This window comes from Ammospiza nelsoni, chromosome 15 (assembly GCF_027579445.1).
Source record: "Ammospiza nelsoni isolate bAmmNel1 chromosome 15, bAmmNel1.pri, whole genome shotgun sequence".
NCBI classification, from domain to species: domain Eukaryota; kingdom Metazoa; phylum Chordata; class Aves; order Passeriformes; family Passerellidae; genus Ammospiza; species Ammospiza nelsoni.
Genome location: NC_080647.1, coordinates 6,863,217 through 6,891,133, shown reverse-complemented (window position 1 = coordinate 6,891,133; position 27,917 = coordinate 6,863,217). Strand labels below are relative to the sequence as shown.

At 42.8% G+C, this 27,917-nt stretch overlaps 1 protein-coding gene and 1 long non-coding RNA gene across 2 annotated transcripts; one reads left to right on the top strand and one right to left on the bottom strand.

The window, feature by feature from the left end:
- The first annotated feature begins 9 nt into the window (after positions 1-9).
- HPRT1 (hypoxanthine phosphoribosyltransferase 1) lies at positions 10-16,552 on the top strand. The gene is made up of 9 exons (XM_059483150.1): positions 10-144; positions 2,097-2,203; positions 3,624-3,807; positions 7,706-7,771; positions 8,434-8,451; positions 10,715-10,797; positions 13,163-13,209; positions 15,020-15,096; positions 15,672-16,552. The coding sequence occupies exons 1-9, from the start codon at positions 118-120 to the stop codon at positions 15,717-15,719; spliced, it is 657 nt and encodes a 218-aa protein (XP_059339133.1). The 5' UTR covers positions 10-117; the 3' UTR covers positions 15,720-16,552.
- A 6,784-nt stretch (positions 16,553-23,336) lies between these two features.
- Positions 23,337-27,750, bottom strand: LOC132080225 (uncharacterized). Its single transcript, XR_009419534.1, has 3 exons — positions 27,677-27,750; positions 25,447-25,509; positions 23,337-23,801 (listed from the first exon to the last, which is right to left on the bottom strand). It is a non-coding gene; the product is annotated as an uncharacterized LOC132080225 (long non-coding RNA).
- Positions 27,751-27,917: the final 167 nt, after the last annotated feature.

The following is a 27,917-nucleotide window of genomic DNA, read 5'->3' as shown; positions in this document are numbered from 1 at the left end:
AGCGGGCGCGGCGCCTCCTGCTCCCACCGCCCGCTGCCGCCGCCGCTCCTGCCGCTCCCAGCGCCCGCTCCCGCCGCTCCGAGCCGCCCGCAGCCGCCGCCGGCCGGGCCGCGCTCCATGGCGACCCCCAGCCCCTGCATCGTGGTGAGTGCGGGGGCTGCCGCCCGCGGGACGGGGGATGCTGGGCGCCGGGGCCGCTGTCCCCCGCCTGCCCCTCGGAATACGGTGATCTGTGAGGGAACGCGAGGGGTGGCATGGCGTGCCGTGGCGTCTCGTATCGTGTGTTGTGTCATGTCGCGTCGCGTCCCTCGGCGCCGGGAGCCGCCGCCCCGCGGAGTCACCTTGAGGGCAGCCCCGGCCTCCCGGCGCCGGGCCCGGACTGTCCGTCCCTGCCCTCCGTGCCCCCGGCCGGGCGCGTCCCTTCCCGGAGCGGCCGCGGGTGCCTCGGGTTGGGCTCCGGGGGGATCCCGAGCCCGAGGGCGGCGGGCAGAGCCGGCGTTGGCGCCTCCCGAGCGAAGGTGGAAGAACTTCCCCCAGCGCCGCCCAACTTCCTATTCCTGTTGCTGTTCGCGGCGTGCGGGAGGCTCCGCTCGGGAGAGCCCCACGTGTGTGAGCGGGGTCTGGTTCTGCAGGAGCGGCATCCTTGGTATTTTTGTGTAATTGCCGCATCTGCTGAGGCTCTTAATGCTCATTTTTATTTATCGTTTTAAAGCAAATGCCAGTGCTGATGAAGTGCGTGCGGTGTCTGATGGCCGAGAGCTGTGACGGCCGCGAGGTTGCGACAGTAAATCCCCGCAGTCCGTAAAATACCTAATAAAACCTGTAGGAAGGGCCCATTCCCTGCCAGATGCAGCACAGAAGGTTTAGTAGACACGCTGCATATAACGATGGGTCTGACCAAAGAAAAACCCCATGAGTTTTGGGTAGGACCTGCCTTATTTCTTAAAATAAGTCCCTGTGGACTGCAGGGACCCTGAGCTGTTGCTGTGTGTGTGTAGCTCACACAGGGTCAGTTTTGGATGCGAGGTGAAATAATAAATTCCCCAGATTAAATACTCATTAAAGATTAATCAGCAAAAACCCCATGTAAACAGTTGTCGAACCATTAGCCAGGTAAGTGTTTCCACAGGCGCTGAAATAAGATTTGAGTCCTGCAAGGGTACCAGTGGCCGAAATGGATACTTAAAATGCCTGCCCTGGTGAGCTGTCAGCACTAACCTTCTGGTTTCCCTCTGAAATTCTTTTTCACGTGGTAGTGTTCAGCTACAGAACCAGAGAGGAAAGCAATTTAAAAACCACATCATTTTCAAGCTGCAGCAGGGTTACGGTTCAGGGAAGGCTCTGTTTGATGTAACAGCATGCCCTGAACCTCAGCAGTGTTCAGTATCATTATTTTATGTATGTATGTTTGCTAATCCCTTGTCCTAATTAATATGCCCTTGCCAGTGTTGCAGGCTGTTTCATACAGGGAGTTTGCCCATGTGGAACAGGTTGCTGAAAACTTTAATTTCAGATTCTGAATAATCTTGAACCTCTCCATTTTGGAAGCGGTGTTCAGAGCAGAGTGGATTCACAGCAGCATTAACTTGTCATGCCCACGTAGCTCTCTTGCCTTGTCCTGCAGACTGGCTTGTGTGTTTTGTTGTGATTGAGTGTTGTGGAGATTTGGAAGGTGTCCATGTCAGAACCTCTGCTTGCTTAATTGCAGATGCAGGTTTTGCGTTACACTAGGAAAATCAAAGGGGTTAAAAAGCTTGATTATTTTTGTAATGGAATATAGAGTTTCACTGAGATGTAGTAACTTCAGTTTCCTGCTCTCCACTGGAGGAGAACGTTGTAGGGCTTTCACACACTGCATTGCATAACAACTCATGGTATTTCAAGTAACTCTTGTGAACTCTTAGATTACTGTGTGTTCAGTGTGACTGATGTTTTTAGAGAGGAGGAGAGTGAGGTGGTTCTGGTGAGCGTTGTGGGTTTGATAGGTTTTACTCATGGCTTTGATAGTTTTTACTGAATAAAGCAAAGGACTTGAAGTTTCTCAGCACAGACTTTCCCTAAGACTTTGTAGAAATCTCTCCTTGTTTCCTTTTCAGATTGGCGATGATGAACAAGGTTATGACTTGGATTTGTTCTGCATACCTAAACATTATGCAGATGATTTGGAAAAAGTCTATATTCCTCATGGGCTCATCATGGACAGGTTTGTTTGACTTCAGACAGTGTACTGATTGCATGAAACTGGAATAAACATCTTCCAGTGATAATTTTGCTGCTTGGAGACTGTCTAAATAAATTACATTTAATTAGAGATACAAATGGACAATTAATCTCTCTTTATTTTTTTTTGTTTCATAGAGTTTACATTTGCAGTCATGCTATTCTTTGAAAATTGGTGGTAATTCTCAGGCAAAATTTTGTAGTATGTAGCAACTTAGGATTTTCTTTCCAGTGTTTCTTTGATGTTTTACCTTCTTAAAATCTAACTAGAAGACATTTTGTTGTGTCTCTTGAATTTCCATAAGATATTACTAAAAGTGAACTATTAATCACATCATTTTAGACTCTCTCATGTTGATGTGGTGGATAAATAACGTCCAGCTTTCTCCTTTCTGCCTTCCAAGAAAGACATTATCCTCTGCAAATACCAATCTGTCATTTCTGTGGTTGCTGAAATCTGTGATGTGCTATGCAAGTTGTATCTTGTGTGATCAGAAATGTGTTCACAAGCCCACAAGACATTTTTGTTTTACTTTGTGGTTGAAAGTTGCTGATTTTCTTTGTGAGAATGAACAACAAATTCAGTGAATTTAAGCCTTTTATGAGTGGTACTGGATGAGAATTCCAGGGGATCTTGTGACTAGGAATGTATTCAGATTTTGCATGGTTCTGTTTGACTAGATACAATGAACATTCCTATAAAAAATTTCTTTTTAAATATTAAAACTTTACATTGGAAGTCCATATAGAGGAAAAAATTGGACAAAGCACACATCATTAGGGAATTGACGTAATATTTATAGTGGTTGGCTTTCTCTGAGAAACCTGCTGTCAGCTGGCACACAATAAATGCAGACCATGCTTGCTAAAATTAATGGCAAAATAAATTTAGAAACAATTATTGCAGAAAAACAGTGCAGCATTCTCTTGCTCTGCCTTGCTGGTATTGTGTTCTGCTTTCAGGACAAATTTCTGGCATTCTGATTTGGCAAATTAACATCACTTTACAATTGGGGAGTTTTCTTGCTCGTCAGCTGCTGAGGGCTGCTGCCTTTGGGGTTGTGTTAGCTTACATTGCTCTTTGCATGGAAGCTGAACGTGTGTTTGGAGGGAGAAAACACCTTCATGTCTCTTATCTGCCAGTGAAGCAGTTTCAGGGTGTTGAGGTTTGCTTTGGCTGCCCATGGTAGCAAAACAAGCGCGTTTGGCAGCGCTGCTGTTGGATTAACCTTGAAAAGCAAAACTTGGTTGGCCAGTAAGGTGTAAAAGTGACCCAAGTGGTGGGCAAATATTTCCAAGCAAAATGTGTTTCCAGGTTTGCTCTGTGTGTGTTTGCTGCTGCTAGGAGTGTCAGTGGACAAGTGAAATGTTATGACAGCTCACTCTTCCTTGGTTTTGTTCAGGACGGAGAGACTGGCACGAGAAATCATGAAGGGCATGGGAGGACACCACATTGTGGCACTCTGTGTACTCAAGGGTGGCTATAAGTTTTTTGCTGATTTATTAGACTACATCAAAGCCCTGAACAGAAACAGTGACAAATCAATCCCCATGACAGTCGACTTCATTAGGTTGAAGAGTTACTGTGTAAGTATCTATGCAGTACTGTGCAATTTTTAGCTAAGTTGACTGCAAATTATTAACAGAGGTGGTTTAATATTGTTACTGTTCTAATATGCTAATATTAAACAAATAATTAAGGGAATTAAGAGTCACAAGCCAATTTATACTTTCTCTACCTTATTATATAATGTGTTTTCTTTTAGACCTTGATGTCTCCTCACCCCAGTAAAATCATTAGCTGAGGAGAGAGACCCTTTTACATGTCCTTTATTTGTTCAGCAATTTCCTCTCTGCCCTCTACCCCATCTCTAAAGTTGTGGCTCTGGACCAATACAGAGAATTCTTCTGCAACTGTTATTACAAAAATTTAATTCTGAGAGTTTTTATATGGGCCAGACATCATTCTTGGACAGGATGATTTGAAAGCTGCAGAAATGGTTCCCTGTCTCATTTTTGTTTTGATGAACCCAACAATGAAGAAAATTAGTTGTATTTGATCATGAGGAAACACTAGATACATAAACCTAGATCTGTGATTAATGGCCTCTGAATATGGCATTACATTTTCAAGAAAAGGCATAGGTTACCTTGAGTTTAGATTTTTAGGGGAAGAATTTCTTTTGATTCTGAGCATGAGTATTCAACTTTGTAGGGAAATAGAACATTCTGTAACACGAGCTAACTTTTAGGTTTTACAGAAGGAAGCATAGGGTTATGTTGTGCAGGTCAGGGGAAGAAGCAGATGTTTGTCAGCACAGTATGATTTCCAGCTTACTGAAACCAAGTCTCATGTTTTCGGGATTTCAGAAATTTATTGTTTTTTTCCCTAAGACCATATATAAAATGGAAATAATGACTTTTTTTTTCTTGTTTCAGTTTAGAGTGTTTGAATACACAGTTTCACAATGGTCTGTATCAACAGCTTTGCATTGAAGTCAGGGTTACTTGTTCCATCTCTAGACTACTTCTTATTCCAGGAGAAAAATACAGATACTGAAAAAATCACTCTCATCTTTTGTTTCATTAAACTGTGAAACCTGAGTTGGAATTATTTACAGACTTAGTCTGGACTGTTGCAGAACTTGATAAATCCATGATTCTTCTCAAGCTCTCCAGTAAAGTGTCCTGGCAAAGGCAAGGGCTGTGTGTGGCTTTGGTGCAGTCCTTCTGCAGGACGAGCAGCCCGAGGCACACACAGCTGCCTGTGCAAGGGTTACCTGGAGACCACACTCAGTTTGCAGAGCACTAATGCAGTTATGTGCTGTAATGAGAGTGCAGGCCTGGGCAGAAAGGCTCTGCCAGCCCTTGGTTGTATCTCACAGGGCACTTTGTGCTTGTGCACTGTGTTAAAATCAGTGAGGGAGAGCAGTTTGAGCCTCTTTTCTGCTGTCTCACGTCCACTTCACCCCCAAGCCCCCACATGCTCATATGTTCTGCCTGTAAAAGCTGCAGAAAACTGAATGTCTCTATTACAGAAAAGTAGGTTAAAGAATAGGAAATTATGACTTCCATCTGGGGGTTTTTTTTGAGTGGAAATTGTGTATCTTCTGCTTACTCCACTTAGTAACACTTCCAATAATTTACTTACCTTGTTTAAAGAATCAGTACAAAGACTACACCCTTCATGCTGTCTACTTTCTAACTCAGAAAAAAATACTGGAGAAATAGTTTGAAACACCTGAAAAAAGTCTCTGTTAACAAGCAAGGCTGACTTTTAACTGGTGTCCTAGGTGTGTTTTGGTTCATTTCTTTACTACAGCTGTTTTTTTTTATTCCCCCTTAGAACTATAGTGCCTTGATATTAATAGGGGAGTGAGCAGCAAAGTAAGTTTTATGGAGATTACAATCCTGTTTTTACTTTAGAAACAAGTGGATGAGGAGAAAAGCAGAGAAATGTAGACAGAAAGCTGTTGAAGCCAGACATTTTCTTTGAGGTGTTGGCTTGAAGGCTTTTGATTTTGTCAGCCAGTTCTATAAAAGAATGTTTTCTTGTTCTGGATGAGTGAGGAGCTGCTATGTGATGCCTCCACTACACTATTTATAAGCATTTCTTTTCTGTAGCCTCTCTTAGATGGTTATTAATATCCAAATTTAGGTCCTTTAGATTGCATAATTTGATAGACTGGATGAGATTATCCTATTGTGGACATGAATGTAACAGCTTGGCTGGGTCTTCCATCAGTAATAGTGTCAGAGTGCTAAATCTGCTCTGCAGTTTTCATCTGTGCTTTGCTACAGGAAGGGATCTGTGTTCAGTGGTGTGAAAATCATCACAAACTGTAATGGCCAGCTGGAGGTGGAGCTTTCAGCTCTCTTGTTGATGTCTCTGGATGTGAATACTGGATCCTGCTGCCTGCCTTTACAGACTGCATAAAAGATGTTAAAAATATCCTGGTCGCATAAATGAAGCAGATGAACTTTGGTAATGGTTCTGTAATTGATGTAATTGAAGTTCTATTCTTGTTTCAAACTGATCATTTAATACTTACAAGATTATGGAGTTTTTTTGTGTTGCAGTGCAAAATTCATACTGTACTGCACCCAAAATAATTGTCTAAGAAAACTGACATGATCAAGCTGTGATTAAACTTCACTTGTAACTCCAGTTTTCCAAGTCCTTACGGATGAATTTTAAGGATCTGGCAAGCTGTTAAGAAGTGGAAAGATAGTGTTTGTGATCAGATCCAGCTCTCACTATTCTTGACAAACAGTTTATTCTGTTTGTGTTACAAGAACAATGGCTTTTCACCAGTCTCCTGCATTTAAGCATGAAAATGAGCAAATGTTGTTGTATAGTCATGAAGGGCAGCCAAAAGACAGTGGATGTGTTGCACTGTCACTGGTGAAAATCTGGGTTTTCAGTGGAGTGTGTGGTAAACTCTGGTTAGGCTGATCACAGCAGTGTTCTGAAAGGTCTCTGCTAACCAAACCTTCCAGCAGGATACTGTAAGGAACTTCAAATGCCACTTTAAAAGGTGATCTTGGAGTCACTTGAGTCAGGAGTCACAGTCTTGTAAAACATTATTGTTTTCCAGCAGTGACAACAGGGAGGCAGTGAAAACAGATCTAAACAGTAAAACTCTTATGTGTTAAACCATGAAGCATTAAAGTCTTACCAGTACTGAACTCGGAAATAAGGCTCCTGAAGATAATTAAAACATTGCTTAATGATTAAACAAAGTTCTTGCCAGTGGAAATCTGGTTATAGCCAATGTCAGAAATCTTTAACTCTTTTTTTCACCCTTTCATTACTCAGGAACTTAGCACCTGCATATGACATCTAATATGAGCTGTGAGCCACTGTCAAGGTTTAAAGTCAGTTGAGTGTTTTTATCACAGTTACTGAAGCAAAATGCAGTGTAGTGTACCTGTATACAATTGCTGTTCAATTGTATAAGAACTAATTTCATTTGTTACCAATATTGGCTGTAAACTAAGCATAAGCTTTTCTGGCTATTTTTGTAGCTTATTGTTCTAAATAGCAATCAGTGCCTTGTTTGCTGGCTATTCTTGTTATGATTGCCTATTCTTATTCAGATTAAGACTTTCTAAAGCAATAAAGTTTAGAATGTAAATTAGCAGCTATACAGCATCCTGTAGCTTGTAAACCAGAAGTGGTTTTTGTCCTGTTTCTATATCTGTAGAGAATGCATAGTAAGTCCTTGCTTTTTAGATATATATGTGTATATAATGGTCACAGATTATGTGTTGATGCAAATCTCTTGTCAAACAGTCTTTTATCTGAAAAACTATCTTTGAAGTTGATCACTTGTAATTTCTTTGTTCATTGAGATGCTGTTGTTGCTGTGCTTCTGAAAGCTTTAACATTTACCAGTTGTGTACTTCACAGTTTTGACATTTACTGCAAGAAGAAAATCAGTTTAATTCTTGTCATGCAAATGTTCACCCTCCTGTTTCTTAGAATGATCAGTCAACTGGAGATATCAAAGTCATTGGGGGAGATGACCTCTCAACCCTGACTGGGAAGGTGGGTACAGCTCTGTGTGTCTGTGTTTGTTCCACTGGAGGAGTGGTGGGAATTCATTCTGCTGAGATGTGTGACGTGCAGCCATGTCAGGAACACAGGTCCTCATGATAGGCAGTGACAAGAGGAGGAAATATGAGAATGTAAATTGGGAATCTGCTTTTCTGCAGTGATTCTGTGGAGATCATTGAGCCAGATGTCAGGGGTTGGAGCACCACTGCTCCTGCTCTGTCAGAACACTTCACTTTCCCCTTCTCCTCACACATAGGGGATTTTTAAGACATGTGTGTGTCATGTAAAGGATGTAGGTATAACAGAATTTTACCTGTCTCTGCAGTAGGACACCCTTCTCCAGAAGAATAGAAATTGTATAGACTCTGATCCTTTTGATCTCCTTTGCACATGTCTAGAATTTTCAAAGTGTGAATAATTTGAAGACTGTACTTAGCATGAACTGTTGAAAAGAATCTCAGCTAATTGTTATTAGAACATCAGAAATGCAAACTACAAATGTTAAACTACAAAGCAGTTGCTGTTACACATGTAAACATACATAAATGGTGGTGCAAATATTTAAGTGCACTGAAAATGAGTTATGAAGATTAATAAGAAATTGTATGTTGTCTAGATACTAATGGATTTGTTTTTCTTTTTCTTCCTACCAGAATGTTTTGATCGTAGAAGTAAGTATTATGTTTCACTTGGAAGTTCTAATGTGTGACAGGCAAAAGAGTTCCAATAGAAGTTGTTCCTAAGCCAGAAAACCTGCAGTTGGTGGTTTCAAGGCTTCCAGCTCCTGATTTCAGGCCTGAATTTTTCAAGTGGCCTCTGAATTTGAACTAAGCTGTGTTTTGAATTCTCAAATTGCATTCAATTACTATACTTAACCAGGAAAACATCCTTCTAAAATGGTTTGTATTTTCTTTCTATTTTCTGAGACTTTGTCAATTCTAAAATGTCTCATTTTTTCCTCTTTTTTTTTTGTTTAAAGAAGTAGCCTGAAAAAAAAGTGATACTAAGCATGTTATTGTTCTGGGTTCATCCCAGCAAGTTAGGAAACTAAACTAACTAAACTGCAGAGGTAGAAAGAGATTTCTGGTGTGAGTATCCTAAAATACATGAAAAACAGATCTAAGCCCAGGGTCCCTGTGTGTGGTTTGTTTAAAGAATAGTGACACAGAGAATGGTAATTCTTAATTGGCATTTTGCAATTGCTGAATTCCCACTCCTGTCTTGTCATGGTTCTCTGGGTGATACCAAGTTCTGTACAGCTCACTTTGATTGCCTGCTAGGTGCTGTTGCTCAGTTCTTGCTTTCATACCTCAATCCTGATGAGCACCATTGCTGATGTGCAGCCAGTGTCACTTTCCTTGAGTACAATTGGCGATTTCAGGACAGGGAAGCAGCAGCAGCAGACAGGAAAAGCAGACGTGCAATCTAATAATGTGTTAAGGCTCCAAATATGGAAATGGCATGTTTGTAAGCAAAGAAACAACTATGGCAACTGATGCATCAGCCAAAGGAAAGGATGTTTCCTCCCATAAAATGTGTTTCTATGTATTATTTTTCTAATTTGAGAAGGTTATATTATTCCACAGGAAGCTCATGCAGTTCCAAAACTCCTACCAAAACAGTGTGTATCCAGCAGTCACTGTGTGATCTGGGGTGTCCTTTGAAGTATATTTTGCTTCAGATAGACAGATGTGTTTAATTGTGTATCTGCTCCATTTCAGATGAATGTAATCCCCAGATTAGGTTAGTTTCTTATTTGTTTAGTGAATCATCTGTCCATTGGCTCGTCTTACAGAGTCAGATATGAACACTTACTGATCACCATTCTAACTGTCAAATGGTAAAATGCACATCTATTGTAAATTTAATGTCTTGAGTGCTAGGCTTTACTGCATCCCTTTAATGTCCAAAAAATTCTGTACAAAATAGAAATTCATCTCCAATAAACAGCTCATCACACAACAGAAAATCAGTAATAAGTTCTGCTTTTCTCTTAAAGCATGGAAGTAGCTGCTTATTTACCAACTTTGATTTTTATCTATATACCTGTCCATCTTCAACTTCTCTGGAGTTTAATGATTAAAAGCATTGAGTGTTAATGGTAATGCTGACAGGTGCTCTGTAGAGTTTGTTGTTTGATTTTTATTTTAATTAGGAGTCATAGGAAAATCAACTGAAACCAGGATATTGCTGCTTCTTTGCTCTCTGCCTCCTTCAATTCAAATAGATTTGATTTTAGCCAGGGCAAGGACTGTCCCTCTTAGAGATGGTGTGATTGTTTAGTCCAAATGAGGAGGCCATTTCTGATGCTTCAGTTTCAAGCACTATATTCTCTCTTTATTTTCTGTTTATATGTGCAGTGAATGGGATTAAAATGCTGTGTCAAAATTCATTTTATGTGCTTAAGACTTCAGAACTGCACTCAGACTTCCCTGTGCAATTTCTTGAGGTATTTCTTGGCTCTGTAAAGTAAATTGTACTCCTTTTCCTTTAATTGCAGTAATGAGTTGTTCTGCCTGTTTTCCCTTCTTGCTTTTCTTCCTGTAGAATACTCTGTAACTGAGCTCAACAGCCAGACTAACATTACTCTTATCACACTCAAATTAAACATTATCTCATTTCTGCAAGGAGCACAACATCCAAAAGGAGCCAAGCAGGTCATTGCAGTAACTGCTTGTTCAGCAACTGTTCCAAAGCCCTGGTTATCCTCAGCAATGAAGCACTCTTGTTACTGTGTGTGATCACTGTACCCAGTGTGGTTGTGTAAGCCCAGTTCTGTTTTCTGCCACCTGGATTTGGTTGGGGGCATTTTTACAGGCTCTATTTTGCCATATTTTCATGCTGCTGTGGATGAGCAATTTCAGTGGTAGAAACTTGAAAGTGCTGCTCTGACATGGTTAATACTCTGTCTTACATGAGTGTTTTTATTTTCAGGATATAATTGATACTGGTAAAACAATGAAAACGTTGCTGTCTCTCCTTAAACAGTACAATCCAAAGATGGTGAAAGTAGCCAGGTAAATGTTTGATGATTATTTGTGCTGGTTTTCACCTTAAGAAGGTTAAAAAAAAAAAACCCAAACCAACAAGTAAAAACAAACATAGAAAACATTTCCATGGAAGAGAAACAGGTGGGAACATTTCTGCAGGAGTCATGTGATGTGATCTGTTGAAGTCACTACTTGTTTAAACTCCTGAAGCACTTTTGCATGCTGTAAGGACATATATGTGTTAAGGATATAGAAACACTGTTTTTTCCAGTCTTATTGCTGGAAGAGTTCCTGTGCTTCAGAAGGGCAGAACTTGTGCATGCCTGAACACCTCTTGCCTGTCATATTATGTCATATTAAGTTTGTGGGCTTTTAGCACTGAAGTCCAAGTTTAGAAATATCTAGAAGAATTGAAATCTTTTGGTCTTAAAAGAAATACCCTCTAAAATTAATAGAGGTGTTTTCAGCACAAATTTAGTTCATAAATGTAGACTTTAATTAGAAGGGGGAATAAGAAAAATGAGTGGTTGTCACTTACCTGTGTGTAGTGTCTTTCCAAAGGTGTTTCTTTCTGCTGGCACTGTCTGAACTTCACTATACTGCAGTGGTGTTTCTGTGCAATGGAGGTTTTCTATTTTTCCTTCTTTAATTGTGGACTTTAATTAGTTTGCACACTAACATGAGTGTGTGTGTAGTGTGCATAGTGGAGCTGAGCTTTAGAGGTCATTCTGTGAGAGTCACCCAGCCATATGCTCTTCCAGCTTTTCTACTTAGTTACACCTTCAATCAATTCATTTCAAAGCATTTCATAATTAAACAACTTGCAACCAACAAGAGATATTGAGGGTGATATTGTATTATTAACCAATATCAACATTCCTCCTACTTCTTTTTAATTGCATCTCTTGTGCTGCTATGCTGTGGTTGTGTATTTTTTAATAAAAGCATAATGATTGCTGGGAATTAGAGATAAAGCAGAGCTGGGTGTAATATCTAATCACTTGTGTTGCCATAACAATGTCAAAACATTTGTTAGACTTACCAGAACAGCTCTTCTTGCTGGTAATCTGGAGGTGACCTGCTGAAGGTGAGGCTGTTGTGGATTTGCCCCTGGCCAGTTTTTAAATATGTGTCATTATAAAGTGTTGTAACACTACAGTGTAAAAAATTATTATCATATCATTAATATAGTCCAAAAATCAATTTCCTGTATTTTAAACCTGTTGCAGTAATTTGGGTCTGCCCAGGGAAAGACCTCACTAGGGAAACATGACCATTCTAGACAGTCTTATGTTCTCAGTTGCTTCACTTCTCTCTCTTATATATCTTTTCTTCTTTGTTAATTTTTTGGTTGTTGTTTTGTTGTTGCAGTTCTTGATTGGGTTGGGGTTTTTAAGTTCTTATGTTTGGTTTAGTTTAGGGTTTTTTTAGGTTTCTATTTATTTTCCTTCAGACAATTAAGTAGTTGTAGTAGGGAGATGTGAACTAATGCCAGCACTATTTTGGGCTTTCTTTGATCAAATTCTACATTAATTCTCAAAAATTAGGTTTCCCAATTGGAAGTTTCAGAAACTAAAATCAAATCTGTGACTGTGACAAGTGAAGCCACATCCTCAGGGGTGATCCAGGAGGGAAGGGGTCTGTGCTTAGTGTACAGAGTTATGCTGGTCCTGTTTGCATTCAGCCATCAAACACCTTTTATGTTCCTCAGACAGACAAATGTCAGGCCTGTGGGATTATCTTATAGGAGGTAGAAATGCTCTGTTGAGTAATGAGCAAATCAAACCAAGTTAGCAGGGCATTTCTCTCTCCCACGGTACCCCCAGCTCTGTATCTCCATGCTTTTTACCCTTCTGACCATTAATTCTGATCATCAGAATCAATTACATCTTCTTTATGGGGGTAATTAGTACTTCCAGTGAAAAGCAGTTAAGGACAAGTTGTGCAACTGCAATTGAGGTCACATTCAAGCACCTAAACCTTTCCTTCATAAAGCTTAGGCTTTTGGTGGGCTTTTTTCTTGGGCCACATCCCAGACTGTTGCCTCTTTACCTACAAGTTAAATTGCACCTGAAGTTCCTAACATACCTGAAATCCTATTAAGTGACTTTTAACAGTGAAAATCCATCCAGATCAGTGTCTCCCAGCCTTTCCCTTGCAGACCTGTTAGTCAGCCTTTAGGCTATGAACCATTCATGTTTCTAGGAAGTTTTGATTTTTTCATTATGATCTTTCGTACCTGCAAGTAAAGTAATGGTTTGAAATATGTGTAATTAGGCTGTCAGTTATGCACACTTAGGCTTAACTCAGCTTCTGTGTCATCAAAACAGTGTCATATATTTGTACATGGTGCTTTTCCCTGTTTCAGTTGTACATTAATTTTATTTGACAGTTTGCTGGTGAAAAGAACTCCTCGAAGTGTGGGATACCGGCCGGACTGTAAGTGAATTTTGACAACCACTTTTCATTATTAAAAGTGTGTCTGTGTATTGTGTACCTTTTGCTCAAAGTCCAAGGATGTTCCAAACAGGTTTTCACTAATTATTTTTGATAAAGTTTGCTCTTATTTAAATAATTAAATATTTGGAATGTACTTTGAGACAGTTAATCAGGATTTGTAACATTTGCAACATTTTATTATATTGGAAACCAAACTTTGATATTTTGGTCTAGGTTACACCTTTGTCATGTGCAAATTCTCTCAACTTGCATGTAGTCAAATGCTTCAGTCAGTGGAATCTGCTGGATTCAGTTTTTGACACTTTTGGGAGTGATTTGTGTCCCTTAGCCTAGCTACCTCCTCCATTTGGCTGTCCCCAAGAATGGGGGGGGACTACATGAGGTAGCAGCTCTGATAAAAGTTTACAGTGTTAAAATGCCTAAATTGGCACTGGTTATGTCTGGGCACCTGAACTGCTCCCTTCTTGTCCTCTCCTGTCTGTCCCAAGACTGTGAGTGAAGGAACAGCATCCACAGCAGACAGTGCTGGGAGTGACAGCTCCTCCTGCCTTGGGCAGGGCTGTGTGCTCTAACCTTGTTCCAGAGGCTAAATTCCTATTTCATTCATTATGGAAGTGAAGAGAATTGAGCACAGAATCCCATCCTCTTCCTCCTCCTTTGCAAGGCTGTACAATGCTCTGTAAGTGAAGCTTTTCTGTGCCTCAAGGCTTCATTGAGGTGCTCCCCTCATTGGAGGACACCCCTCATTCCTGGGATCTCATTAGAGGCTTAGCTGGGCTAATGGTGCCTTTGGAGCATCCTGCAGCAGATGATTTGTTTTGCCATCTGTCCCCAGGGAAAACCTGTCAGAGCAGAACATGTGAGCTCTGAGGAGACAACAAGGCAGAAATGGCTGGGCCTCCATTTTTTCCCTGTTTTGTGAGGCCCAGTAAGTGCTAAACATCACCTTAGTTTTTCTAAAAGTGCCCACAGCCTTTTGTTTGAATTGCACAGTTTATCTCACTGTTTTCCTTATTGTAGCCAAGGAGAGAAAAGGTCACTGCTTTCCTGCTCAGGAGTCTTTCATTTTAGCATGAGGGGGAAAAGCCCTTTGGAAATTTTATATTTTTGGTAATATTATGATCTGTATAGACAGGGTGGACTAGTCCTGCCTGACAGTGTTCTGCTAGAGCTGTTCAGACAATCTGGAATGCTGATGTCCTCTTCTTAGGCAAACTTTTTGGGAGATAAAAATCAAAACCAAACACAAAAACCAGCAACAAACCAAAGCCAAAAGCAAACCCAGAGCAGCCAACCCACAGCTGTTTCTGAAACCTGCAGATGACCCTTCCTGCAGCCCTGTCTGGAGTGCAGCTCCAGTGCTGTGAGGGACATTTGTGTTGTGCTCACAAATCACTGCTGCTGCACTGGCACATCAGGCATCTAGGAAGGGCCAGGAAGGATTGGCACTTCTGCACATATTTGCAAAGTCAGAGGACGTTTTCAAGGAATTTTACATTCTCATAATAATATCCTGTCAGGAAATTTAAGAGCTTCCATTCATTTCTTGCAGACTAGCACCAGGCATCTGTGTGGGAACCAATAAATGCATCCATTTAATTTCCTTTAGTTGATAAATCAACAAAGTAAGTTCAGATTGTAAAATGGCTGGAATATTAATCCGAGGGTACTAGAGTGGAAGAAATAAAATGAGTTACAATCTTTATCTATAAAATTCCATATTGTCTCTGTAAAAAGATCTAGTGAACTCTAGGAGGTTCTTTTTCTAACACTCTGGTGACTTTTTCAGTTGTTGGATTTGAAGTGCCAGACAAATTTGTTGTGGGATACGCCCTAGATTACAATGAATACTTCAGAGATTTGAACGTAAGTAATTTCTCCCGTATGTTTTTCTCCATTTAAAACTGGGGGGGAAGAAGGAAGAGAAATCTCCTTACATCATTCTCCCTGCTCTGTAAATCATGCCTCATATTCCAGTGATGAGAACAAGCCTGAGAGCACCAGGGCAGTGTTTGGAGCTCTGGTAAAACAAAAAAATTATTTTGCTGCATGCAGAGTGGAGGCTTCACAACTGTCAGCTTTGAAATAAGGTGAAGTTTCTTGTCTCACCAGATTTCTGCAACAAATAAGTGCATTTGCTCAGTTATGTCAGAGTTAAAGAGAGACTTGGGAAGAAGTTAAGAAGGACTCACATTTTATTATTTTTATCATTAACTCTTCATCTGGGTCTCACCAGCCCTAGCAGACAATGGGTGGGAAAAGAATGCAATGTGGAGATTTGTGGACCAAAACAAGGCCTGACTTTTTCTGCATAAACAGTGTCAGAAGATTCTTCCTCCTCAAGTGTGTACAGCACACTTGTGTTGCTTTCAGAAGCTTGTTATTGATGTCAAACCTTGGTCACTTTCCTAACAGGAGCTTTTTATTTTATTTTGTTTCAGCATATCTGTGTGATCAGCGAGACGGGGAAGCAGAAGTACAAAGCATGAAAGCAGAGTTCAAGTGACAACAGAGCTTTGAAATGTTTTGTTTACTGAGTCCTATCTTTCACAGGCTTCAGCTCTGCTACACCAGCTACACTTGTAGAATGCCCCAGCCCCGTTGCCATATGCTTACTGTAATTTATTGCATGTACAATATAAGAGCTCGTCTTTTTCATTTATATTTTAGAAATGTAAACAATTAGTGCAGTTCTGCACTCCTTATTTTGATTTGCACTATGACACTACCGACTCTCGCTGCCCCTGGTTGGGTTGTGCTGTTTGTGAGCTCCAGAGTCTAACTCTTGCAGTGGTAAATTGCTTAAACCTCATCAACCCAGAACTGAAATAGTTCAAGTACTGTAAATGTAAAGCATTTTATGATAGGGAAGTCTATTAGTAATATTTTTTAAATCTGTAATTTAAGTTTTATATTTTAATGCACAGATGTGATTGTGATTATTGGATAGTTACACCTTTGGGTGGTAATAAAGCATGAGGAGCAGCCAGTTACAGTATCTGTAATCTCCAAGGGGCTCATCCAGATCTCCTGGAGTTGCCTTATTGCTGTAAAGGAAGTCTGGGTGAAAAGTGTGTTTTTCCTCTTTTCTTTTTTTTTAAAGATGGAATGACAAAACAGAATGTTTAAAATCTAGTTTTAGTTGAGCTGCCTATTTCTGTTAGATTTTTTTTCTTTAAAAATATCCATCAGTTTGTGGAATTGCCTTTTAAATTTAAACAATTTTAATATATTTGTGGGAGAAAAAAGAAGTATTGTAATGTTTACTTTATAAGACCTACAAAGCAAAGTACTTTAAATAAAGGCTGTCTCTTTAAAATAAGCCCCACACATCTATCCCACTCATTCTGTATATTAAAGTGCTCTTGAAATTTTCTTCTCAATATTTTTATAAGTGCTTGTGACAGTGAAGGCAGAGTCTACATTTGTTACCTTTGTAGAGCTTTTGGTTAATGTAATCCTGTCTAAGAGAGGTGATAAAAGTGCTGTGGGAAGATATTGAAACAATTGCATATTCTCCAACCAAACCAGATTCCAGAGAGAGGAGTTGAAGCAACAGTCCTTTGTTCTGTCTTGGCAGAAATGAAGAGTGGAGGTTCTGTGTCCATTAAACATATCCATGTGGGAAAAAACCCACAAAAACCCACAACCATTTCATAAATAATCCTTTTGGTTTGTTTCATTAGCACTTCTGTTCATGTGGTGTCCAGTTCTGAGCACAGCAGCCCAGCTCACACCTGTGTTTGTGCTGTGCTTTTTGGTTCTTGTTCTTCTGCATGTGGATTCTCCCACCACATCCTCAGATGTAATGCTGCTCAGTGCCTAATACACCATGGAGTTTTTGAAATATTCTGTTTTGAAAGATTTTTCTCTGGTTTTAAGTTGGAGTCTGTACTTTTCCAAGAACTGCACACTACTGCCCATCCATGGCCTGCTCAGTTACAGCTGACCTAATATTAATGATAAGAGGAGACCTAAAATATGAATTCACACAATGTAATTACATCAAATGACCACATTTCTGGCAGATCTATTTGTAAATCAGAATTCTCTTTAACTGATCAAAATTATATTGTAGGTTATCCTTTCAAAGAGCTTTTGTTCTAATGCACTACAAAGTCTGATTGCATTTCTGGATTTGTCCTAAATCACCTTCGTGTATCTGCCTGTTCAAGAACCTGTGACTTGTTGCAAAAACATGCAGAGCATCTCCAAGAAGAGGAAATAATGAGTCTCCTGAAAAGATTTCCAGTCATGGTTAAGACAATTACTCATTATGTGATTTGGGAAGGAGAGGAGGGGTTGAGTTAGTCGCAACAAGGGGTTTATCTTTCAAATGTAGCTGGAGCAGGGAATTCCTGCTGGGTCTGCTGGGGAAGGGGTTGGGATTGCAGGACTGTGTGGGCACAGCAGAGGTTTGGGAAGATGCTGTTGAGCCACACTGGCCCCAGGAGTGCTGCAGCAGCACAGGATTGCCTTCTACACCACCTGTGTCTGATGGGAAAGGTCTGTACTTAAAATCCCTCTGAATGTTCCCACATTTCAGGTGCTGTGGATCAGACACAGAGATTTTTTTCACTTCACACAGGTGCTTGTCAGGTCAAGTTCATCACCACAGAGAGATTCCTTATTCAAAAGCTTTTGTTGGTCTGAAAATTGTTCAGATGAAAGGTCACCCCCTCCCTCACCCTTGCTGGAATAGTTCTGTCTCCTGCAGCCTTTCACAGCTGCTGTGTGTGCACAACAGGAAGATAAATCCTCACTTGAAAAACGTTGAAACTGCAATTGATAGTTTTTGTTTGGTAATTTTGGTTAAAAGACTGGGGGTTTAGTCACATTTTTGCAAGTTAAACACCAGCTTTATACGACCCAGACATATATTAAAGTATTATAAAAGCACAGAGGAGTGTCTTGTATTTGAACATTTATGTGCCATTTGAAATTCATTATAGTTCCACATTTTATGAATCACAAATGCATGCTGGAAAAATAATTTCGAATATTTATAGGCTTTGCTGCACTGTCTCTCCCTGTGACATCTGGCATTTCTGTACATTTTGGTAGCTGAGACACAAAATGTGATGAAAAGTCTCTCTGTGAACTGAGCTGGCACTTCACTTAGGACATTTTTTTGGTAATCCTGGTTTTGAAAATTGAGTTAAATAGGGATCTTTGAGCTGCCTTGTAATTGTATATGCTGACTGATTAAATGGTGGTGTTTCTTTGTGTATTATGCTGCTACAGTCCTGTCAGGAACACACTAATCCAGCAGTGAGGAGCTGACAGTGCTTACTTACAAGGAGCTGTTACAAGTCATTAAAGGACTGCCTGCCCTGCCCAAGTGCCTCTAATTCCTGTGCAGGTTGGCAGGTTGCACCTTGCAGATCAGATCTCCACTCTTTATAAGCTGAGACAATACTGTGGTCTGGTTGTTGTTGGTTTTTTTTTTTTTTTTTTTTTTTTTTTTTTTTTTTTTTTTTTAGTTGTTATAGTATTTAATTACCCAAGCAGATGTAGTTTGTTGAGTACTCTGATGGGGAAAACACTTCCCAGCTCTTTGTAACAGTGCCAGTACCCAGTAAGCTCATGGTACTGCAGGCACCAAGGTGAAGAGGGCTAGAAAAGCACAAATATAAAGATTCAGCACAATCTAAGAGCTGGCTGTGAGGATTTTCAACCCTAGAGAAGCTGAGAGGGATCATGCTGGTAACTGCCAGGTGATGAAAGGCTGGTGCAGGATGTGTGTTGGGGATGTTGGGGACACATTTGAGTGGCTGCAAATGCTCTTCTGCGTGTGGGCTCTGCTCCAGGAAACACCAAGTGATGATCTGAAACTTCATCTTGGAAGGTGGAAATCCTTGTGGAACCAGGTAGGAGAGACAGGCCAGTGATGGTGAGTAAATCAAGGTGTAGGAAGAGTAACCTGTTCCAGGTGTTTATCTAGCAATCATTATTAGTGGCATCTTCATTTTGTCCCCACTGTGAGCAGAAAGGGAACCAACCCTGGTGTGTGTCCTGCATATCTCCAGGTGAGCTGCAGCAAATCACAGATCCGGTAAGATCCAGCTTTGGGCATCAGGGGTGTGTGAGGGTGTTCCCAGACAGTCTGTGCCCTCTCACATGTTGTGATTCCCCACCCCGGCCCTTCACAATCAGAATACCCCAGCAGGTACTGTCTGTCTGTATCAATAAGGAATCAGCTACTTCCAGCCCCAGCTCTCTTATGTGGCTTCTTGGTGCCCGATTTACAGCCCTGAAATCTCAGCAGCAGCAGCAGGAATGCTACAGGATGGTTTTCTGAAGAGGCTTAGGCAAAGCGTGGTTCTCCCGCGATGCCCTGCTGCCCGTGGCAGTGCAATAACCCTGTTTAGCTCTCCTATTCCAGCCGTCACTGAAATCCCCGTGTCTCCGCACGGGTTCTGGCCGAGGGGAAGGGGTGAGGATGGCAGGGTGGGGCTGGGTTCGCCCTGGAGCCCCCGGGTCCGCCGGGAATTCCGCGGGACAGGGCTGGCAGAAACACACGGGGTTGGCTCGCCTGTCCCGCAGGCTGGAGCGGGATAAAACCCCTCTCCCCGGGAAGGGAACAGTGCCCGGGTACGGACGGGACGCGCTGCTCCCCTGCGCTCCGGGAAGCGCCAGAGCTGCGATGCTGATGCTTCGCTTGCCTGTTCCCCATCTGAGGAAGAGGGACGTGACTAAGCCAACCCTAAGGCAGGGAGGAGAAGGGAAATGGAGAGTGTGCATGCGTGTGTGTGTGTGTGTGTGTGTGTGTGTGTGAGAGAGAGGCAGCGAGCTTCTAAATGTTTATTGATGTGCCTTTATCAGATTTTTTTCCTCCCGTTTCTTTCATGACAAATTTTTCTCCTCCATTCACAAAACATAAAATACTCTGTAGCAATCAGAGAATGCAAAATACAAGGTAGAAATATCTTCTGTGGTGTAAAGTCCTTAACCTGAAATTAGAAAAGCACCCTGTGCTTTCTAGTACAGCATAATCACAGCTCCCTTCTTGCTGAGCTGCGCCTTCCACACCTCCAGTCCCCTCCCGGCCATCAGACCGTCACTGGCAGCCCTGCACACTCAATTTCTTTTCAGTATGAGGGGGAAGCTACTTTGTCACACTGACTACATGGTATGGGAACTCACCCTAGCCAGTTTATAAATTAATATATGCTCTGCTTGAATCGCACTTTGAGTAACCCTCAGTTTCCCGAACTGCCACAAGGATGGGTTTACGTGAGAAATTGCAGAGAGCAACATCTTACACTGCTTCAGAAAATAAAATACTTCAATTTGTGTTTTTCTTCCATTTGGTGAGTTTGTTGCCAGGAACCACTGTGTCACCAGGGTGTCAGAGCCATCATTTGCACTGGTCATCATTGTCACTTTTGCAAACCCTCACGGGAGAGGTGAGCTGGCTCCTGCTTTGCCATGTGGCTGATACCTGCCACATCCAATTTAACCCAAGATGTTTTTCTTTGTGCTGGGGGCAGCTGCACAGCTGGGTCCCCAGCCAGGGTCCCCTACCCTGCAAAGAGAGAGCAAAACACGTGCAAGGTTTCTGTGGGGCAAAGAGCAGGACCTGAAGTCATTCACAGCAGGCTCTGGGAGCTGCTGTTGTGCAAGGCACTGCACAAACACCTGCCAAAGTCAGTCCTGGCTCCCAACACTGGATGTGAGCTGAGGAAAAGCAAATGAGGTGGGTGGGCAAGAAGTGCAGGAAAAGCAAGACAGCGCTGGACACCACAATGAGCCGCCAGCCCTTGCCAAGAATTCCTTCTGCATCAAAGGAGGTGAACAGGAAAAGGCTGAAGGTAGATAAGGTGGCTTTTTGGGTTGCTTTTCCAGTGTTTACAGGAATCTGCAACACCTCCTTTGACTCCCACACCACCTCTAATGGAGGTACCTGGTACTGTGAGCAGAGCAATATATTCTCAATCTTAGTAGGTGGGAAAGTTTTGGTCGGGGGAAATTTAAAAAAATGAAGATTGGTGTATAAACGTGTGAATTAGAGACTTGTTCAATGACTATCTCCTAAGCCCAGCAGCCATGCAGTGGTGTGATGATGTGCTGCACGCATTTACCTTCACAGGGAACTGCTGCCTTCCAGCTTGTTTATAAAATCACAGCAAAAACCACTGAGGGAACTCAAAGACTTCTCCTCTACAGCGGTCACATGCACTCCTGATGCAGCAAATTTCACATATAAACAAAAAAACCACATCTTGCTTTATCCTACATGAACAAAGGAGTTTACCCTGGCTGCTTTGCCTGTGCTGCTGCCCCTCTGCAGATGCTTCAAGGAGTTGCCATGTGGGTCTGTGGGGGACTGGTCAGCCCAGGGATGCTCTGCAAAGGCATTTGGTGCTTTTTTTTTTTCCAAGTGGTTTGTGCACAAATGCAGTAGGGAAACCAACTTGCACACAACTTGCACACAAGCCAATTTGCCTTGTGTCAAAGGCAAATTTCTACACCTCAGGAGAAAAACTGACAGGAGCTTCCCTGGCTTCTCAGAAAGAAAAAGAAAAAGAAAAAAAAAAGAAAAAAACCTGACCACAACAGAAACTGCCCAAAACAAGTAAAATAAATTTTAAACCTTACACTCCACCTATAAATATCAGTAGAAACCTTTAAGAAAAAGTGATGCAAAATTAATATAAACATATAAAATTACCAACTTTATTGATCAATTTCCCTGCCAACCAAGTCACTCATCAAGTTATTTTTCTGAGGGAAAACACTACGGGACTTGGCAAATTAATGGCTTGACTTGTTGAGAGTGGGAATGAACCATTTTAGAAGTGGAAGAATAGCAGTGTCTGGTTTAGAATGCATGGGTTGTGTGCCCAAACACTGTGAGTTTGCCCCCTTAGAGGGCAGAGGCTTTTAAAAGCTGTTCCTCCCCATTCACAACCCCCTTACACATCCCCGTGCCAGAGAGTTGTGTTCCTCCTGCCGATGCTCTGACAGCTCCTGCCAGAGCAGGAGCAGGGACTGAAGGTGTAAATCAGCAACAGGATTGGCCCCTGCCCTACAACTATTGGCTGTGATTCAGTAATTCCCAAAAATAGCTGAAAAAACAGAAGTTCTGGACTTCACAGCCACCAGGAGGCTGCTGGATTGGGACTCTTAGTGATGCACCACCACTGGCAGGACTGACAGTTCATTCAACCCACAGCAGATGAATCTTGAGCAGGCAGGCACCACCCCAGCCCTTCCCAGGAGCATCCCTGACTCCGTGCTGGCCCTTGTGTGCATTCCAGCAAGGTTTGGAAGCCTCAAGTGGGGCAATGCTAAGGAAAAACGTTTCACCATGGGGCTGGGACAGCTCTGGAGAAATCACTGCTGCAGTGGTGGGGCTGCAGGCAAGTCCTCAGGTGGTCCAAACCCTTTCCAAGATGGGTCAAGTGGTGCCAGATGCTGCTGGCCCTGGCAGCCCCCGATGGCAGCTGTGCCTGAGCTGGGGCATCCTGAGAGAGGCTGGGACAGCTGCAGAAATTCAGGGAGATGATGCCTCAGGCAGCAGGGCTCCCCCATGAGCACCCCAGGCACAGTGAGCATCCCTCCCTCCCTCTCTCTCACCCAGCTGAAGCTCTGGGCCCCAGCAGCCATTGCACCCCCCAGTGCCCCCCACACCCCCACCCCAGGTCTGAGGGTGCACCCAGGGCCCATCCCCATCTCCTGGAGAGGCAGGCACTGCTCCCTGCCCCCTCCCCTGGGCACGGGGTACCCCCCAGCAGTGTTGGGGTGCAGCCCCCTCCCCTCCCCATTGACGACACCGAGCCCTGGTTGTTGCTGCCTCCACAGTGGTTTATTGGGGTGGGGCCCAGGAGCCCCCTGCAGGGTGGGGAGCACTGTGGGGGTGCCAGGGGGGACCCCAAGAGCCAGAGCCCTGCAGCAGGGACCGATTTCCAGCCTCACTAAAGCAGCAATGCAATACTGGAGAGCAACAGGCAATCCCAAACTCCAGTATTTACGTGCTGCTAGAGCACTGCTGACAGCTCTCCACGGCCTCCAGACCCCCTCTCTGCCCCAAACACAGGGCAAGGGCCCCCTGGCTGATCCTCTGCCAGGGAAAGGCCCAAAGAGCAATGGCTGAGGGGTGGGTATAGCATAGGATGTGGTCATGCCCATGCTGGAGAACAAAAAGGAGCTGCAAGTCCTTCCTGCCTGCAGGGCCAGACCCAGGAGCTCCAGGGATGTAAAGGATGTGCACAGTCCAAGCACCAACACATACCTGAGCTAATGAGATACATGGGAATGTGTTAGCTTCCACATCTATGATAACCAGAAGCTCACTTTCTTGTCTTATCCTTGAGGTAATGAGGCAGCCCAGAATGGTCTGTATCTCCTTGTCCCTACAAACCATGATGTGCTGCTACATCTCCTCAAAGCCCACTGAATGTTGACATTCCAAATGGTATTTTGAATATATATATGTATATATAATTTTTTTAAACCATGATATAACGAACTGAAGAACACTCTACAATGAAGACATTTAACATGCATGCATTACCACCACAGGACAGGGGTTTTTTTCTTCACAGGTGCTATCAGACAGTCTGTAACTATAAGAGAACAAGCAGTTATACAGTGCAAACAAACCAGTTTCACAAACAAGGTCAGAAATTAACTGTCCCCCCAAACCACACTTAGTATTGGGTCCCAGCAAATAACACACTTTCAGATCCAGAAGATCTATTGCTTTTGCTCCTGTGAAGAGCCTGCAGAACTTCCCAGCCTTTCCAACTGGCCTGTGGGGAAACAATACCTTGTACTTTCCTCTTAGGTGATACTGAACATCAGGGATTTTCCAGAAGTCACAATGTTAACATTTCAGATAAATAAATCCATATTCCAACAGTTGAACCCTGTTAAATTTTCCTTAAAAAATTTTCATTCAGCTCAACTTGACAATTTTGAGGTATGTAAAAAAAATCCTTATTTTTTAAGAGTAAATGATGCTTATTTATTATGTGAATGGACAAGCCTTATACGACCAGAAATTAAAGATTTCTGGAATTTCATCACATTCCCAGCCTGTATGAGGGCAGGCAGGGGCTGCAGCCCTGCAAAGGCAGCTGCCAGTGGCATTTACACACCAGCCTGCCTGAGCGGCACAGGAGCCCTGCAGACAGACTGATATTTTTTGTATTTCCTTTCAACCTTCCCCCTCCACCCCACCAGTTATGGGACAACTTCCTTCAATTCATTTTCTTAAAAAGCAGCATCACAAAAAAAACCTGAACAATGTCAGAAATGACGCCCTGGGTTTGAATTCTTGTGCCATCCCCTCGTGCCCAACGCGCCACCGAGCCCCTGCCTCTGCAGCAAACTTCAAAATAGGAATCTCAAAAGCTCTTGTGACCCATGCCAAGCGATTTCAAATCTGAAATCAAATATTTGCCAACCAAAAAGCAGTATATTTTCACCACTTCAGTGTCCTCAACACTGACAGCACCAGGGCAAACTCCCTAATGAGCAGCTGCTAGTTGCTGCAAAGCAAACACACCCAGTGTTCAGCTGTAGAGCTACACCAGAACACCCCCCACAAAATATTAGCATTAATTACTGCTGCAACATTGTTTTACTTGACTGTACCTGTGCAATCTCATTTCTTTCATCTCTTCAAATGAATCCAAAAGAAAAAAGCAGCAGCAAACACGTTCAGCTTTAGAATCCATTTTGATAGTGCTTGAGGTTCATGTTTTAATTAATGTTTTTATATTTATATAAAATATTTATGTAAACCAGACTTTTAGTTCAACAACAAGGGCAAGAGCTCTCTTCAGTAAGGAGGACTTTTCAAGCAAGGGTTCAATACACCTCCACCAGCCTCTAGCACAGAGGGAAAATCAACAGTCACACCAAGTATTGGGCAAGTGGAAATTTGGGATAGGCAGTGAAATATGTATCTGAGAAAATATGCACATTTATGACATGACAGCATCAATATTTTATGCAACACAAAGTTCCATGTTTGAATTATCCCATCTCCACTTCAGCTTCTTTCAAACTCAGTTTGTGCTTTGGAAACTCAACTTTACATCAGAAATAGACAGCTGAACAGGGTACTTTGAATTCAATTACCCTCTCCTAGGTATTATCTGCAGTGCCTAAGAAGGGATTTGTGTGTCAGAGGGACCTGCATTGACCCAGAGGTGCTGCAGGTCTTTTGAGCAGGTGGGATATGAGCTTACCTTGCCAACTCACCTCTGAACACAGGCACATCCTGCACAGCCTCCCTGGAGAACCAGATCACTGCTTCAGTGGGAGCTACAAAGCAACAACAGAAAGGTTTGAGAGGCAATGGCAGAGAGGGGAAACTCCAGGAGAGGGGACCAGGGCAAGTTCCCTTCCAAGGCACACACAGACAGGTGCAAGTATTTTTGAAGTTAGGGAAGAAAAAAATAAATCAAGTTTTCAGCTCCAGATAGGGCAGACTGTGCAGCAAAGTAACTACATCGCTCCTCTCTCCATCCTCCCCTGTTACTGGCACCCTTGGCTCAGTGTGACTCTGGGCAGTGGCACCCAAGGCACAACAATCACAACCCAGGTGCTGTAGAGCAAGGAGAGACAGCCAGAAAAACCAGGGGCAGCTCTGGGAGGGTGGGAAAGGCACTGAGCACAAGCATGGCCAGCACCTTCCTCCCTACAGCAGCAGCAAGAACAACTCTACTGGTCATGGCAGAACAGAAGCAAAGGAAACATCTTAATTGTGCTGGTTTAGGTGATGAAGCAGGCCTAGGGCAGGAGATGAGATGCACAGAGGCTGTTTAGGGGTTGATGTGGTGACATCCTCTCTCTGCCACACAGAGGCAGCATCCCAGGAGCACCTCCAGCTTCCAAGCAGCATCTCCCTACAGAACAGGGGGTGTCCTGCTTATGGTAACCCCAAACAAGAGAAGAACTGCCCCAAAAGCTCTGCCTCAATGCAAAGCACTGCAACAGCCCTTCTGCTCCATGCCTGCAGTGTGTGCACCAGCTCCTTCTAGAAATAGAAACTTCTACCTGTCATCCACGTAAGCCACCCACCTACAGAGGTTTAATTAAATCCCCCAAATAACTGGGGAATTTGAACATGCAGAAAACCATTAATGCAATTCACAAAACAATGCAACTTCTGCTTGCCAAAGTATATTGGGCAATTAAGTAAAAAACAACCCCCCCCATCCCAAACACACACACAAAACTAAAACAAATTCCCTCTGAAATACTGAATTCCCTTAAAATACAACCTCATCCCTCCTCACTGACACTGATCAGAAAAAAAGAGAAGGGAAAAATGTGAGAAGGAGCGCCATGGGGAAGGAAAGGAAATAAATTCAGGAGCCCATGACAGGACAGATTTGCATACAGAGCCTTTACTGACCCACACACTTCAGGGCTAGGTGAGCTCAAAGACAAGCAAATATTGAGCATTTCCTATATCTAGAAAAAAAAATAGGAACAAAAACCCCAGCTCTGCTAACCAACAGTTTTCTAGGAGACATGCACAAACAAATCCTGAAGTCATTGTTCTCATTTGAAACAATTGAAAAAAAAGGCATTTATTATTTTAGAAAAAGACTAAAGTAAATCATCTTATTACAGCTGAAGGTCCCAGGCACTCATCAGCGAGGCAAATTTACGGTGACAAAACGAAAATAAGGGTGTGAGTAACACCAGCAGAACACTTCATATCTGCCTGCCTCTGAAAAATCCCAACACTTTCGTTGCTGCCTCCTCCTCTTGAACAATGAGGCTTAAACAAAAGTCACGTCCGAATATTTACAGATGTGGCGAAGAGCTGGGATCAGAGCCGGTGCTTGATCGACAGCCACCACATGGCCCCAGCTCCGCCGTTCCCGTTCCCATTCCCGGCAGGAATTGCCTGGCAGAGCTGCGGGAGGAGAAGGGGCTGAGAAGGAGCCCGAGCAGAGGGAACTGCGCCAGCCAAGCCCCTTTCATCTGCACGGCACCCACAGCATGTCCCCATCACCCAGCATCGCCGCTCTGCCCAGCCACGATCACTCCCGGGGGCACAAAACCAACGCAGAAAATAAATTTCCTGCCCGTTCTTGCCGAAGCCATGTGAGAGTGGGTTGTTCCTCACGCGCTTCATCAAAATTAATTTTTTTTCCTGGCTAATTTGCCCATAAAAGGGCCGGGGAGGCAGCACACAGCTGAGACAAACCCCAGCACGTTTTCCCTGCACCTTCCCCGTGCTAAACCACAGCCATCGACACGCTCCTAGGTGGGGCCGAACACCCGAAACCAAACTGCAGCTACAAAGGGCAGATTGAAATAACGCAAAAAATGAATTCGCTCACTTCACTCGGGGTGAAACTCGAGCACAACATTGTTACCAGCAGGATCAGCTGTGTTTACCGAGGCGGGGGTGTTAGTGGGACAGGGAGCTACTGGTGCTTAGAAAGGCCTGTGGGACAAGACTTCAACTTACAGCACTCCAGAAAACCAGTAAAATCCACTGTAAAATTCCAGGATCCACAGTTTTTTCTCAACACTGCTGAGGAGAAGAAAAGTATGATACTTTTTGTTACTTCCAAGTTTTAGCATTGTCATCTCATCCAGTTCTAAACAACATGGGTCAGATTTGGAAGCCCAATTTCTATAAAGTTTATTTGTTAAGAACAGGAAAAAAAAAAAAACAAACAAAAAACCAATTTATTTTTTGGTCAGAT

Bases quoted from the DNA above. Each gene is read 5' to 3' on its own strand.
- HPRT1 (XM_059483150.1), top strand. From the start codon at position 118: ATGGCGACCCCCAGCCCCTGCATCGTG. The intron at 3,808-7,705 runs GTAAGTATCTAT...CCTGTTTCTTAG, and splicing joins TTAGGTTGAAGAGTTACTGT to AATGATCAGTCAACTGGAGA. The intron at 13,210-15,019 runs GTAAGTGAATTT...TGACTTTTTCAG, and splicing joins TGTGGGATACCGGCCGGACT to TTGTTGGATTTGAAGTGCCA.